The sequence below is a fragment of the Bufo gargarizans genome, chromosome 2 (assembly GCF_014858855.1).
Source record: "Bufo gargarizans isolate SCDJY-AF-19 chromosome 2, ASM1485885v1, whole genome shotgun sequence".
Taxonomy (NCBI): domain Eukaryota; kingdom Metazoa; phylum Chordata; class Amphibia; order Anura; family Bufonidae; genus Bufo; species Bufo gargarizans.
In genome coordinates this window covers 641,881,396-641,895,862 of record NC_058081.1, presented here as the reverse complement: position 1 = coordinate 641,895,862, position 14,467 = coordinate 641,881,396, and the positions used below count along the sequence as shown (strand labels likewise).

General features: G+C 44.1%; 1 protein-coding gene across 1 annotated transcript; it reads left to right on the top strand.

Moving 5' to 3' along the window:
- The first annotated feature begins 385 nt into the window (after positions 1-385).
- On the top strand, positions 386-14,215 carry LOC122926875 (claudin-16-like). Its single transcript, XM_044278385.1, has 5 exons — positions 386-643; positions 11,811-11,946; positions 12,025-12,189; positions 12,514-12,578; positions 13,647-14,215. The coding sequence occupies exons 1-5, from the start codon at positions 551-553 to the stop codon at positions 13,833-13,835; spliced, it is 648 nt and encodes a 215-aa protein (XP_044134320.1). The 5' UTR covers positions 386-550; the 3' UTR covers positions 13,836-14,215.
- Positions 14,216-14,467: the final 252 nt, after the last annotated feature.

Sequence of the window (14,467 nt, the reverse complement as noted above, 5' to 3'; positions counted from 1 at the left end):
ATTTGAGTTCCAATAATTAGTTCTAAATGTTTTGGAATCAATAAAATGACAACAGTGCCCAAATGTATGCACCTGCCTAATTTTGTTTAAACAATTATAGCACACGTTCTGTAAATCCAATAAACTTAATTTTAAACTTTTAATTTTAACTTCTCAGATATCACTGTGTGTGTCTCCTATATGATAAATTTAACTGATATTTTTTATCGTAACAACCAACGATTTATACAGGAAAATCATGACGATTAACAAGGTTGCCCAAACTTTCGCATCCCACTGTATAGCTTGCAATATTTGGGGAACCCTAAAACATCTCACAGGAGGTCCACGTTACGCCTGGGTATACATGTCCTTCATTAGCAGCTCCTTCAAGATTCCTCATCACCTCTCAGACACATTTAATAAACCTGAACATCTCTTTCCGCATAAGTCTGAGCAGCCAGGCACAGCATGAATTCGCTGCCGCTGAAGTTTATATTCCAGCTATTCAGGCTGTTATTCTTCAAAGGATTGTTCCCCTTAGATGGACACGGTCGGCGAGTAGCATAGAATGGGCATCACATCGATGGAGGTCCTGAGTCTTGTCCTAGGGATCCTCTCCTTTGTATCTTTTATTGTGTGCAGCACTACAGACTGTTGGAGGGTAAGCAGTCTCTGTGGCTTGTCTATGAAGCAGTTAGGCCTTTACTAGTCACTTCTTGTATACAGATGAATAGACTTGGGGCTGGGAAGCTATTAAGTCATTTATGGAGTCAGCTTGTACCTTGCATGTTTATTCATAAAGGCTCCTGGTTCTAGGTGATTTTTGTGGTCATCCTTTACACTATGGGGCCTCATCCACACGGCCATACTAGTTCTGAGATGTCCAGAGCCATAATACAGAACCCATACGGAGGCATGCAAACAAATTCTCTGTTGGATGCTGTATTTATGGTAATATTCTGCCAGGGGGGAATACCTTCATAATATGTTACTGTATGGAGGCACTATCGGATAGCTGTAAGCACTCCTTCAGTGCCATGTGTATGTGATACCATAAAGGGATCTTCTCGATATGAAGCCAAGTTTGGTTTGGCCCTTTGTAGCAGAGAGATGGCTGCACATGGACAGTGATCATTGGATCAGGTATTGCTCTATCTACCATAGACTATAAGGGTGAGTGCCCACATACACAGCTACGTCTCCTCTGCAAAAGGTGGGATGGGAGTCCTTTTAAGTTAAGGGATGCATCTGAGGCCCCCATAAAGTTGTGCAACTGATGTAGGTGGTCATTAGAGATAATAGTCCCCCGTACAGTAGTCCCCGAGGTTAGCATTTGGGGCCAAATAATATTATAAAAACTATTGAGTCATTGTTTTTTTTACTCCGGGACTTGTCTAAATAGTGTTTGCCTGATGGACTGTTTTTATCCATTGACCTGGAATACATGGAAAGTGTAATGGTAAAACTTAGAGGAACAAATTCAAGGCTTTTTTTTGTAAAAATTATTTACATTATTTGCATTGAACACTGAAGGATTTTGGCTTCAATGGGTTAAATAATATACAGAAGCCACAAGTCAAGCAGCAGGAGGGCCGTTGGCTTTGCTAATTTATTTAAAACCTTATTCAGATGGGAATATTGTACCTGTATTCTGGATGTAAGTGCCCGGACCCCTGCGGTACTACCGAACCGAGCTCACAGCACTGTATAAATCTATGGTGATTTAAATTCAGTTCATTGGGAGCTCCATGTATTACATCTACAATACGGACAGTTAACTACAGGCTGGGGGTTGTATAATCTTCTTTGCGCCCATTGAAATCAATGGCCACCCAGGCACTACATAAAGGCTTCTTTGCAGCAGCACTTTATGAATAGCAAGGGATATGATCGTAAAGTAACCTATCTGACGGCACCCTTTAAATATTCATTGTAATATTACTCTCCCATAATGTGGCGCTTCATAAAGGACGGCTGCATGCACACCGCTCTACCGATGCCCTGTGTGTTCTGCCTATCCCCCACTTCTCAGTGCGTTCTCCTTATCTATCTTTGTCTAACATGAAGGAAAAATATATCAAACTGTATTGCAAGTGGAGTAAGTCCTATGGCATATAATTTGGGGTAGGACACACCTAGATAGGGGTGTAGCTAAGGGGGGCAATGGGCATGTGCCCTGGGAGAACTCAGAGTTAACGAGAAAGGGGGTGCTGACCGGCATCGCTGTCTTTACACTCCCTTTATGCCTCATGCACACGACTGTATGTATTTTGTGGTCCGCCAAAAATACGGATCTGCAAAAAATACGGATGACGACCGTGTGCATTCCGTATTTTGCGGAACGGAACAGCCGGCCCCTAATAGAACAGTCCTATCTTTGTCCGTAAAGCGGACAATAATAGGACATGTTATATTTTTTTTCCAGAAAGGACATACAGAATGCACACAGAGTAACTTCCTATGGTTCTGCATATGGTCCGGAAAAAAAAAAAGAAAATACATTTGTGTGCATGAGCCCTAAATGTAGTTCTATGGAGGGGTGCCATCTTTTCTATTGATGTCAATGTCATAGGTGCTTTTGGCATTTTCTGGAGGGGTGTTATGTTTGAGCTTTGGTCTCGGTGTAATAATCAGCGAACAATAAGGATATACTCCGTACCAGGAATGGCAATGCTGAACAGCGCAGTGTAAATGTCAGATTTCCAACTGAGAAATAATCTCCTATCTGAACTCTGTTCAGGTTACGCAGCATTATTAACCCCCTGAGTGCCATAACTATAAATACACATCTCCATCCAGGCCATTTTACATCTCAACATCCTCTGTAGGAGAATATTTGCTTGTGGTCTATAATTACAGTACATTAGGAAAGTCTCCAGACCCTTTCACTTTTTTCACATGCTATGTTGCAGCCTTCTGCTAAAATAAAGAAAAGTTTAATTGTTTCACCGTCATTCTGCACTCAATACCCCATAATGACAAGGGGAATACAGTATGTTAGAAATCTTTGCTAATTTATTGAAAAGGAAACTAAACATTTGCATTGATATAAGTATTTAAACCCTTTAATCAGTATTTATTTGAAGGCCCTTTGGCAGCGATTACAGCCTCCAGTCTACTTGGGTATGAAGCCACAATTTCGGCTCATCTGGATTTGGGGATTTTTTGCTATTCTTCTCTGCAGATCTTCTCAAGCTGTGTCAGGTTGGATGGGAACAATCAGGTCACAATTGGGTTCAAGTCAGGGCTCTGGTTGGGCCATTCAAAGAAATTCACAAAATTGCCCCTAATCCACTCCTGTGCTATTTTGGCTATGTGCTTAGTGTTATTGTCTTTTTGGAAGGTAAATCTTCGGTCCAGTCTGTGGTCTAGATCACTCTAGATCAATTTTGGTCTTCTTTGATATGCTACATTGGAAAAATTTGACTTGAACCAATATGGCAGCTTTCAAGATGGCGGCCATGCTGCCAAGACAGAGAATGTTAGTTTAGGTAGGGGGGAAGAGGAAAAGAGCCAATAACTGGAAAGTGATAATCTGGTTTTGGCTCACAATCACTGATGGAAATCACTGACGTGTGAATGAGACATTACTCAGAAAAACTCATAAACATGATATAGGACATTATAAAGAAGCACTGAACAGTATATATGTGAATAAGGCACTTGGGGTGAGATATAACACTATTAGCTATGTCTGTGACACTGTTTGTCTCGCTTTAGGTCACTCACCTTCCTCCTTGACTTCTATGGGCAGCTGTAATTTGATTCTTCAGTGACCTCATGTTCCATCTTGGTCCCACAAAACAGATTCAGTAATAAATTCAGAGTAAACATTAGCTTAAAGAGGACCTTTTACGGGTCTGGACATAATCATATAACTAGCGGGTTGTGTAGGGCATAGTGAAGTCATGTTACAGCGATTACTATGTTTCCTATGCGCCGCTCCGTTCGCCCGCTGTGCCCCCTGTATTGGTTTCCCGTGTGGTATGTAAATCCATACCATCGGTTGAGGGAGGAGGAGACGGCCGTGTTTCTCAGGGGGCGTCTCCTTCTCCCTGGCTGTGTGCTGTCCAATCGCAGCAGAGAGCATCACAGCAAAGAAGGTTAGCTTCCCAGGCGGGAAACCAATACGGGGGGCACAGCAGGCGGATGGAGCAGCGCATAAAAAACATAGTAAGCTCTGTAACATGACTTCAGTATGCCTTAGACTGCCAGCTAGTTATATGATAATGTCGAAACCTGTGAAAGGTCCTTTTTAAGAAAGGGGAGGAGAAAAAGAGCAGATAAGTAGAAAAATTTTCATTTTCTCTGATAGGATATATTACATAGTATAGTCTATTCGCCTGTACTTTTGATTTATGCAAAGTTAGTGACCATTTACAGTACGCAGATTACAGGAATTCTTGCTTCTCGGATCCCCCACTTTAGGCCTCATGCACACAACAGTAAATAATGGCCGTGTGACGGCCGTCTAAGTAAAGGCCGTCACACTGCAATTTTTAGCACCAATAAAAGTCTATGCGGCTATTCACATGGCAGTTTTTTTTAACGGCCAGTAAATAGCGTCCCTCCAAATATAGGACATGTCCGTTTTTACGGTCAGACGGACACATTGAAATCAATGGGATCATTTTTAACGGCCGATTAACAGGAGTGCACCCGTCTAAGGGCCGTTAAAAACGGGTACACTTGCTCGCGGTGCGGCAGTCTCTTCTCTCTTCATTAAGCAGGACCTGAAGGACCTGCGATATGCATGGTGACATAACCACGTGGGAGCGTGCAGTAACATTATCGCGTACCTTCGCCAGTTCCCGTTCAGTGAAGAGAGAAGAGACTGCTGCAGCTTGAGCAATTGGATAAGGTGAGTTTTTTTGGGGTAAAATCAACAACAACAAAAAACTGTGGTGGGCCATTATGGGGGCATTATTTAAACCATGGGGGACATTATCTAAGACGGGGGACTACATTGGGGTCATTATTAAAGCTGGAGGCGGTAAAAAAAAAAAACATACACTATGGGGGACATTATTTTACCAGGGTGCCTACATGGAGGACATTATGAAAAGCTGGGGACAGCAAAAAAAAAAATCCTACACTACGGGGGACATTATTTTAGCTGGGGGTCTGCATGGGGGTATTATTAAAGCAGGAGGCACTATGAAAAAAAATGATTTACACCTTGGAAGACATTATGTTAGCTGGGGCCAAAATAGAGGGCATTATTAAAGCTGGGGGCAGTAAAAAAATATATTCTTACACTATGGGGGACATTATTTTAGCTGGGGGCCTACCATCCTGTGGGTGTTCTCAGAAGGGTGGGTCTAGAAATAACTGCCAATCAAATTCATCCATTTTTCATGTCCGTTTTTAACGGACATGAAAAACGGACATTAAAAACGGACACACGGCCAGAAAATGGATGCACACACTGATGCAAAATGGCCATGACAAGCTGACAGTGTGTCCATTTTTAACAGACGTTTTTTTTTCACTGTTGTGTGCATGTAACCTTAATCTGCAGGGAAGCATGGCAATAAGGCTAGGTCTACACGACGACATTTGTTGCACGACAGATAGGGCGCAACAGTTGTCTTGAATGGATTTTCTGCGACTGTCGCGTCGCAGTCGCAGCATGTCGCATGTTGCAGTGCGACACCATAGACTGCCATTATAAAAATTGTCTCGCGACATTGGTGCAACAAAATGTCGCGCGACAACTGTCGTGTAGACCTAGCCTAAATGTGCAGCTCCCCTGCAGTGCCACCACAAGGGAAATTGAGCATTGCACAGTTCTCATTGAGATAAATTAGCTGTCTGTGTAATGCACCCATGTGTTGGTTCCTCCAGAGCAAGATAGATTTTTAGCTGGTCCTTATTAAGGCTTATATATAAAAGTTTATGAAAAGGGGACCCCTGTGTATGCCCAAACGTGGGCTTTCTACCTCTATACTTAGGCTTTATTCACATAGTGTTTGATCAGTGATTGTGAGCGAAAACCAGGTACGGGTCAAAACCACAGAAGGGTTCTAAATCTTTCCCTTATACCTTATTTCTGGAGGCTCCAATCCTGGTTTTGGCTCGCAATCACAGATGGAAATCACTGACCAAACAGGTGTGACTAAGGCCTTAGTTGCAGAATAATGATTTAAATTGGAATTCCTAATACTGAGTTAAATTAGCTTTCAGTGTACAAAGTATAGCGTAAGAATATCTTTTGTTGTACTTCCTCTGTAAAAATTGGTGGATTTTCATTCATGGCTCTGTTTTCCGTCACTGAAGGGCTGTGCATATTTCTATGTACAGACTTGGAGTGATGCCCGCTAACATTAAACTTTGGTATTTACATGAAAACATCAGTGCGGTTGCTAAGAAAAGAGGAGCAGATCAGTGTGTAATCTGGCTCGTGTACCGGGGATCACACTTACTCCCATGCTGCTGTCACATTTTATATATGGGGAGCGTCACTTATTCATTCCGCTGTGCCGTCATGAAGAGATGATATGTGAATCATCTATTTTCACCCTCTAAAGGATATTTCCATTCAAAACATAAAAAAATGTTATTAGGTGAAGTTGGATGAGTAACAAAGAATGACAAAATGACTGTATTCCAATGTCACGTTCTGAAAGATTCGTTAAAAAAAATATATATACCAGGATATACTAGCAGAAGGACCCGACTTCGCATAGGTATGTTTCATGTATTTCATTTAATGTTTGTGTGTGAGGTTAAAAGATATCTACAGTGTTCTCCATCACAGTAACCTTTACAGCATCCCGCCCCTTTAACAGTGACAACATGCCATATTTGCATATTTTGGGGGAATATCTCAGGAACAGTATGCCCTAGAGAGCTGTTTGTGTGTGTTGTTAAAAGATATCGGCAGTATCCACTATAACAATGACATCTATAGTACCCCGCTCCTTTAACAGTGACCTCCACAGCGGTCTGCCCCCTTAACAGTAACATCCACAGCACTCTCCCCTTTATTAGTGACCTCCACAGTATTCCGTCTTGTTAACAGTGATTTCCACAATAACCCGCACCCTTAACAGTGATCTCCACAGAGCTCCGTTCCCTTAAAATGTGACCCCCACAACACCCCACCCCCTTAACAGTGACCTCTACAGCACCCCTCCCCTTAACACTAACCTCCATAGCGGACCGTCTCCTTAACTGTGAACTCCACCATTCCCCACCCCCTTAACAGTGACCTCCACAGCAGCCTGCCCCTTTAACAGTGACCTCCACAGCGGTCTCCCCTTTTTTAGTGACCTCCGCAGTACCCCATCTCCTCAACAGTGATTTCCACAACCCCCTGTCCCCTTAATAGTGGCCTCTACAGCAATCTGCCCCTTAACACTGACCTCCATAGCGAACCGTCCCCTTAACTGTGATCTCCACAACAGCCTGGCCCTAGGGTGGCCAGAAATCCGGTTTTAGGCCAGACAGTCCAGCTTTCAGACTCCCTGTCCCCCGTCCCGCGCTGTGCCTGGATGGACACAGGGATTTCCTTTTGAACAGCTCACTCTCAGACAGCAGCACTGTGCTGTCTGAGCGTGAGCTGCAGGGAGAAAGTCACTCTCCCTCCAACCCCTGCAGCTGACAGAAGTAAATTTTTACCTTCATTTTTTCAATCCCCGTCGGCTGCGGAGTGGGAGGGGGCGTGGCTTAGCAGGACCTGGGGGTGGGGTTTTAAGTCCGTCTTTTGAGGATGGCCTGAATGGCCACCCTACCTGCCCCTGAACTGTGACCTCCACAGCACTCCGCTCCCTTAGCCCTGCCCCTTTCAAACTGACCCACAGCAGTAAAGAAAAGTGGATGGGTTGTTATGGAAATGGTGTGTATGAAGAGACTAAGGGCCTGCAAGCTTCTATTGGCTGATAAGGGTCATGTGACCAAGCTTCTATTGGCTAATGCATTTTTTGGGAATATCTCAGGAACGGTATGTGCTAGAGAGCTGAGACCCGGTCTAAAACCTTCCCAGACACCTGATGTACCTGTGTGACAAATTTTTAAATTGTAAATGCCATGGTACGGATTCTTTTAGCGGATATACATACACACAGCTTTATATATGAGAATATACACTCACCTAAAGAATTATTAGGAACACCTGTTCTATTTCTCATTAATGCGATTATCTAGACAACCAATCACATGGCAGTTGCTTCAATGCATGTAGGGTTGTGGTCCTGGTCAAGACAATCTCCTGAACTCCAAACTGAATGTCAGAATGGGAAAGAAAGGTGATTTAAGCAATTTTGAGCGTGGCATGGTTGTTGGTGCCAGACAGGCCGGTCTGAGTATTTCACAACCTGCTCAGTTACTGGGATTTTCACGCACAACCATCTCTAGGGTTTACAAAGAATTCTGTGAAAAGGGAAAAACATCCAGTATGCGGCAGTCCTGTGGGCGAAAATGCCTTGTTGATGCTAGAGGTCAGAGGAGAATGGGCCGACTGATTCAAGCTGATAGAAGAGCAACGTTGACTGAAATAACCACTCATTACAACCGAGGTATGCAGCAAAGCATTTGTGAAGCCACAACACGCACAACCTTGAGGCGGATGGGCTACAACAGCAAAAGACCCCACCGGGTACCACTCATCTCCACTACAAATAGGAAAAAGAGGCTACAATTTGCACGAGCTCACCAAAATTGGACTGTTGAAGACTGGAAAAATGTTGCCTGGTCTGATGAGTCTCGATTTCTGTTGAGACATTCAAATGGTAGAGTCCGAATTTGGCGTAAACAGAATGAGAACATGTATCCATCATGCCTTGTTACCACTGTGCAGGCTGGTGGTGGTGGTGTAATGGTGTAGGGGATGTTTTCTGGGCACACTTTAGGCCCCTTAGTGCCAATTGGCCATTGTTTAAATGCCACGGGCTACCTGAGCATTGTTTCTGACCATGTCCATCCCTTCATGACCACCATGTACCCATCCTCTGATGGCTACTTCCAGCAGGATAATGCACCATGTCACAAAGCTCGAATCATTACAAATTGGTTTCTTGAACATGACAATGAGTTCACTGTACTAAAATGGCCCCCACAGTCACCAGATCTCAACCCAATAGAGCATCTTTGGGATGTGGTGGAACGGGAGCTTCGTGCCCTGGATGTGCATCCCTCAAATCTCCATCAACTGCAAGATGCTATCCTATCAATATGGGCCAACATTTCTAAAGAATGCTATCAGCACCTTGTTGAATCAATGCCACGTAGAATTAAGGCAGTTCTGAAGGCAAAAGGGGGGTCCAACACCGTATTAGTATGGTGTTCCTAATAATTCTTTAGGTGAGTGTATATATCAGAACAGAGGGAGAATGGACCAAATATCATCAATGCACACGTGGCCTTAAAAGGGATTTTCTGGGTTAATTATATTGATGACCAATCCTCAGGATAAATCATCAATATCAGATCGGTGGGGTCCAACACCTGGTTCCCGCATTAATAAGCTGTTTCCTGCAGCTTTCAACAAAGGAACTAACTCTTTGAACAGAGCCGGACGCACAGCTCCATTAAAAGTGTAGTGGACGTGCCAAGTTATCATTTAAAAGAAAGGAAGCTGAACTGCAAACTGCAGTAACTGCACAGCCACAACACCTTGAACAGAGCTGTGCTTTACTCCATTCAGAGTGTTAGTTCTCATGTATATTAGATGCAAGGCAAGGAAATGTATGTATATCATGGAAATCTGGGGTCTTATTGTCCCCCTGCATCATTTTCTGCAAATGTTAATTTTCCCTAATTTTATCACTCAGTGAGTAGACTCTTCCTCTACCTGCATAATGCCCTCCTCACCCTCTCTCTTATTTCCTCTGCTGCGTCATCCCCTCCTCTCCCTCCCTCTCATTCCTCTACTACATCATGCCCTCCTTTACCGCCTTCTCATTTCCTCTGCGGCATCATCCCCTCCTCTCCCTCTCTCTCTTTTCCTCTGCTGCATCATCCCCTCCTCTCCCTCCCTCTCATTTCCTCTGCAGCATCATCCACTCCTCTCCCTCCCTCTCATTTCCTCTGCAGCATCATCCACTACTCTCCCTCTCTCACTTTTCCTCTGCTGCATCATCCCCTCCTCTCCCTCCCTCTCATTTCCTCTGCAGCATCATCCACTCCTCTCCCTCCCTCTCATTTCCTCTGCAGCATCATCCACTCCTCTACCGCCTTCTCATTTCCTCTGCAGCATCATCCCCTCCTCTACTGCCTTCTCATTTACTCTGCGGCATCATCCCCTCCTCTCCCTCCCTCTCATTTCCTCTGCAGCATCATCCACTCCTCTCCCTCCCTCTCATTTCCTCTGCAGCATCATCCACTCCTCTACCGCCTTCTCATTTCCTCTGCAGCATCATCCACTCCTCTACCGCCTTCTCATTTACTCTGCGGCATCATCCCCTCCTCTCCCTCCCTCTCATTTCCTCTGCAGCATCATCCACTCCTCTCCCTCCCTCTCATTTCCTCTGCAGCATCATCCACTCCTCTACCGCCTTCTCATTTACTCTGCGGCATCATGCCCTCCTCTACCGCCTTCTCATTTACTCTGCGGCATCATGCTCTCCTCTACCGCCTTCTTATTTCCTCTGCGGCATCATGCCCTCCTCTACCGCCTTCTCATTTCCTCTGCAGCATCATGTCCTTCTCTCCTTCCCTCTCATTTCATCTGCTGCATCATCCCCTCATCTCCCTCCCTCTTATTTCCTCTGCAGCATCATGCCCTCCTCTCCTTCCCTCTTATTTCTTCTGCTGCATCATCCCCTTCCTTCCCTCTTATTTCCTCTGCTGCATCATCCCCTCCTCTCCTTCCCTCTTATTTCCTCTGCTGCATCATCCCCTCCTCTCCTTCCCTCTTATTTCCTCTGCTGCATCATCCCCTCCTCTCCTTCCCTCTTATTTCCTCTGCTGCATCATCCCCTCCTCTCCTTCCCTCTTATTTCCTCTGCTGCATCATCCCCTCCTCTCCTTCCCTCCCTCTTTTTCCTCTGCTGCCTCACCCAGCAGGGAAAGAGCTGCTCACTTTTCCTCTGCCGCATCATGCCCTCCTCTACCACTTTCCCATTTCCTCTGCAGCATCATGCCCTCCTCTACCACCTTCTCATTTCCTCTGCAGCATCATGCCCTCCTCTACCACCTTCCCATTTCCTCTGCAGCATAATGCCCTCCTCTACCACCTTCCCTTGTCCTCTGCAGCATCATGCCCTCCTCTACCACCTTCTCATTTCCTCTGCAGCATCATGCCCTCATCTACCACCTTCTCATTTCCTCTGCAGCATCATGCCCTCCTCTACCACCTTCTCATTTCCTCTGCAGTATCATTCCCTCCTCTACCACCTTCCCATTTCCTCTGCAGCATCATGCCCTCCTCTACCACCTTCCCATTTCCTCTGCAGCATCATGCCCTCCTCTACCACCTTCTCATTTCCTCTGCAGCATCATGCCCTCCTCTACCACCTTCCCATTTCCTCTGCAGCATCATGCCCTCCTCTACCACCTTCTCATTTCCTCTGCAGCATCATGTCCATCCCTCTCAATAACTGTTACAGAAGACCAGCTTTTCTGAACACTTGTTAGTATTAGTAGTGTGCAGGCAGGGAATGGGACTACAAGCTGCAGGAATGTAAGAAGGATGCCTTTAACTTTGTCTTAACAGACATTAGAAAGTTCTGATCTCTGAAAAGTTTTACTGTAGCTGTATAGTCTTCAATGCTGTGGTCTGGCAGGCCAATGGTTAACATTACTCTTTTAACTGAATAAAAATCACTAATGATAACACCATTGTCTCCAGTGATGATAACTAAAATGAAATACAATTTGTGATCTAGCAAGATGCCAAGGATCCTTACTCCTCCGTAGGGTTGAGCTCTCGGTGCCGTGGCTTATGGAGTGAGTGTGTCTACGATAATATGGCCAATATTTGGACCTGTGATATTCCCATTTCCTATCTTAGTGAGCACCCAGGTGAGTACACAGATGTCATACTAAAAACATGGGTAATCATAACTCAAAGAATAGGTCTTACATTTATTATCCCTACAGTGGTGCTTGTGGTCACCCGTGCGCTGGTCATCGTAAATGGCATCCTAAGCATTGCTGCTATACCAGTACTGGTCCTGGGAATGAAGTGCACCAGTAGTGTCCACAAGGAAGGTGACCCCAAGATGTGGCTCTCTAGAGCTGCTGGAGTAATGCTGCTTTTAGGTGGTATGTTCCCTATGATCGATCGATCGATCTACCTATCTATCTATCTATCTATCTATCTATCTACCTACCTATCTATCTAGCCACCTGTCAGTCTAATCTATCTTTCATCTTTCACCCATTTTGCAATATTACAGGCATTGGTGGTCTTAGGATCGGGGTCTGGCTGATGCCCATAGTTTCTCTCACGAGCTGGAGTTTAGCCTAGAAAATGATGTAATATTCTTATTTTCACACCCTTGAGTAACATTGTTACCCTCTGAATTAATATACATTCAGGACTGATCCTTCTAGTTATGTATCTGCCTTCTCTCTCTCGTTATCCAGGTGTTTCTGGAGGAGTTGCAGTTTTCTGGTTTGGTATCGACACAACATTAAAATACAGAACAGAGGTAAGTGGTTTCTATCACTTTTTTTTGCATCCTTAGCGACACAATTCTGTAATTATTTTATGCCTTTTACCTTTTTTCGTTTCATATTTCATAACTTTTTCTTTTTATTATGCAGCCAATGTAACTGCATGATACCTTTCCGGGGGGACAATTGTCATTTTAGAAGCTTTTTGAGACACACATGAGCTGGTTATTCAGCTGGAAGTCTCACATTAAGGGGCCGTCCAATTCAGAAAATCTATTTTTCAAATATCCTATTACCCTATTTTGAGTAAAAAGACGGGGCCCCTCATTTGTAACCTCCATTAATTATGAGTTAAACAAGGGGGTCCATTATTTTTACCTCCCGTGAAATACCCTATCCTGAGCTAAAAGAAAGGGTCCCTCATTTGTAGCCTCCATTTATTATCCTATTCTGAGTAAAACTAGGGAGTCCCTTATTTGTAACCTCCATTTATTACCCCATTCTGAGTTAAAATAGAGGGTCCCCCATTTGTAACCCCCATTAATTATTCTGAGTTAAACAAAGGGGGTCCATTATTTTTAACTTCCATGAGTTACCCTATTCTGAGCTAAAATACAGGGTCCCAATTTGTAACCTCCATTAATTACTCTGTTCTGAGTTAAACAAAGGGGTCCCTTATTTTTAACTTCCATGAATTACCCTATTCTGAGTAAAAAGAGAAGGTCCCTCATTTTTAACCTGCAGAGGTGTAATGAAGAGTGGCTACTAACTCTCAGCCTGGAGGACCCGCCATGTCCATGCATTATGTAGACAACCTATTGAGTTCCATGGCACCTTGTAATACTTCATTTGCCCCTGTTGCAGAACTGCAGGTTAAGTGAATACTTGATTTCAGGTTGCTGATCATATTAAAGCTGATTGCTGGGTCCTGACAGTGGAACTCCACATGATACACTTCATTTCAGGTGGTTCAAGGGACTGTCTGAACTGAGCAGCCCCCTTACGCTGCCCTTTCATCCCACTATGTTCAGGGTGGTGATGCCCAGCACTTGTCTCTTATAACTATCAGATAAATAACGTGTCTTGTATCTTTCTTCTCACAGGTGGTTCTGGCAGTTCCAGGGATTACATATGAACTGGGGTATTCCTACTGGTTTGCAGCCGCTTCAGCCGCATTCACCAGTATTCCAGCTTTACTCATTATTTGTGTAAACTTTAGAACAAAGATGAGGGCAAAACCCAGTGGTGCCACCTCATGTCGAAGCTCCAGCAAAGCTATAACCTATCTATAACTATGTGCCTCGCTTCTCCAAAGCTATGGTCAGATATGCGTAAATGTGTAAGGACTAGAAAGACCCGGCATAGAGCTGGTGGAAATATCTTGACTTTCCTATGTAATTATTGGGTCTTATTATATGACACGTAGAAGTGTAATTCAGTTTTGGTAAAATATAATCCACTGCATTGATGACCATTGTGAGAACTAGATTCACGCACGGTACACCTGGATATTTGTCAAGTCCACAGATGACTTGACAAATATCCAGGTGGATCAAAACGTCTTCTGCGTCTGTGGTTACCTGTTTTGTCGGAGTGAAATAAAATTCACTTCTTATTGAGCATCCATTATATTGTACAGTAGAGACATGTCTGACCCGTCTCCATGTATCACCTAGGGCTGTCACAATACCAGAATTTGGACTTCAATTTCGAAGTATCACAATGCTTGATAACAAATCAATGCCACAGAAAAAATAAACACACTCAAAAATACACACACATTAACCCCATGTTGTCAGGGGGTTAATGTGTGTTTTTTAATTTTTTATTTTTTTTGGGGGGGGGGGGGGGGGCGACTGCCCATTATATGAAGAGGTACCTGATGGCTTCACATACTATTAATGTGAGGTGTAAGGTACATGGA

Bases quoted from the DNA above. Each gene is read 5' to 3' on its own strand.
- LOC122926875 (XM_044278385.1), top strand. From the start codon at position 551: ATGGGCATCACATCGATGGAGGTCCTGAGTCTTGTCCTAGGGATCCTC. The intron at 11,947-12,024 runs GTGAGTACACAG...TTATCCCTACAG, and splicing joins CTATCTTAGTGAGCACCCAG to TGGTGCTTGTGGTCACCCGT. The intron at 12,579-13,646 runs GTAAGTGGTTTC...TTCTTCTCACAG, and splicing joins CATTAAAATACAGAACAGAG to GTGGTTCTGGCAGTTCCAGG.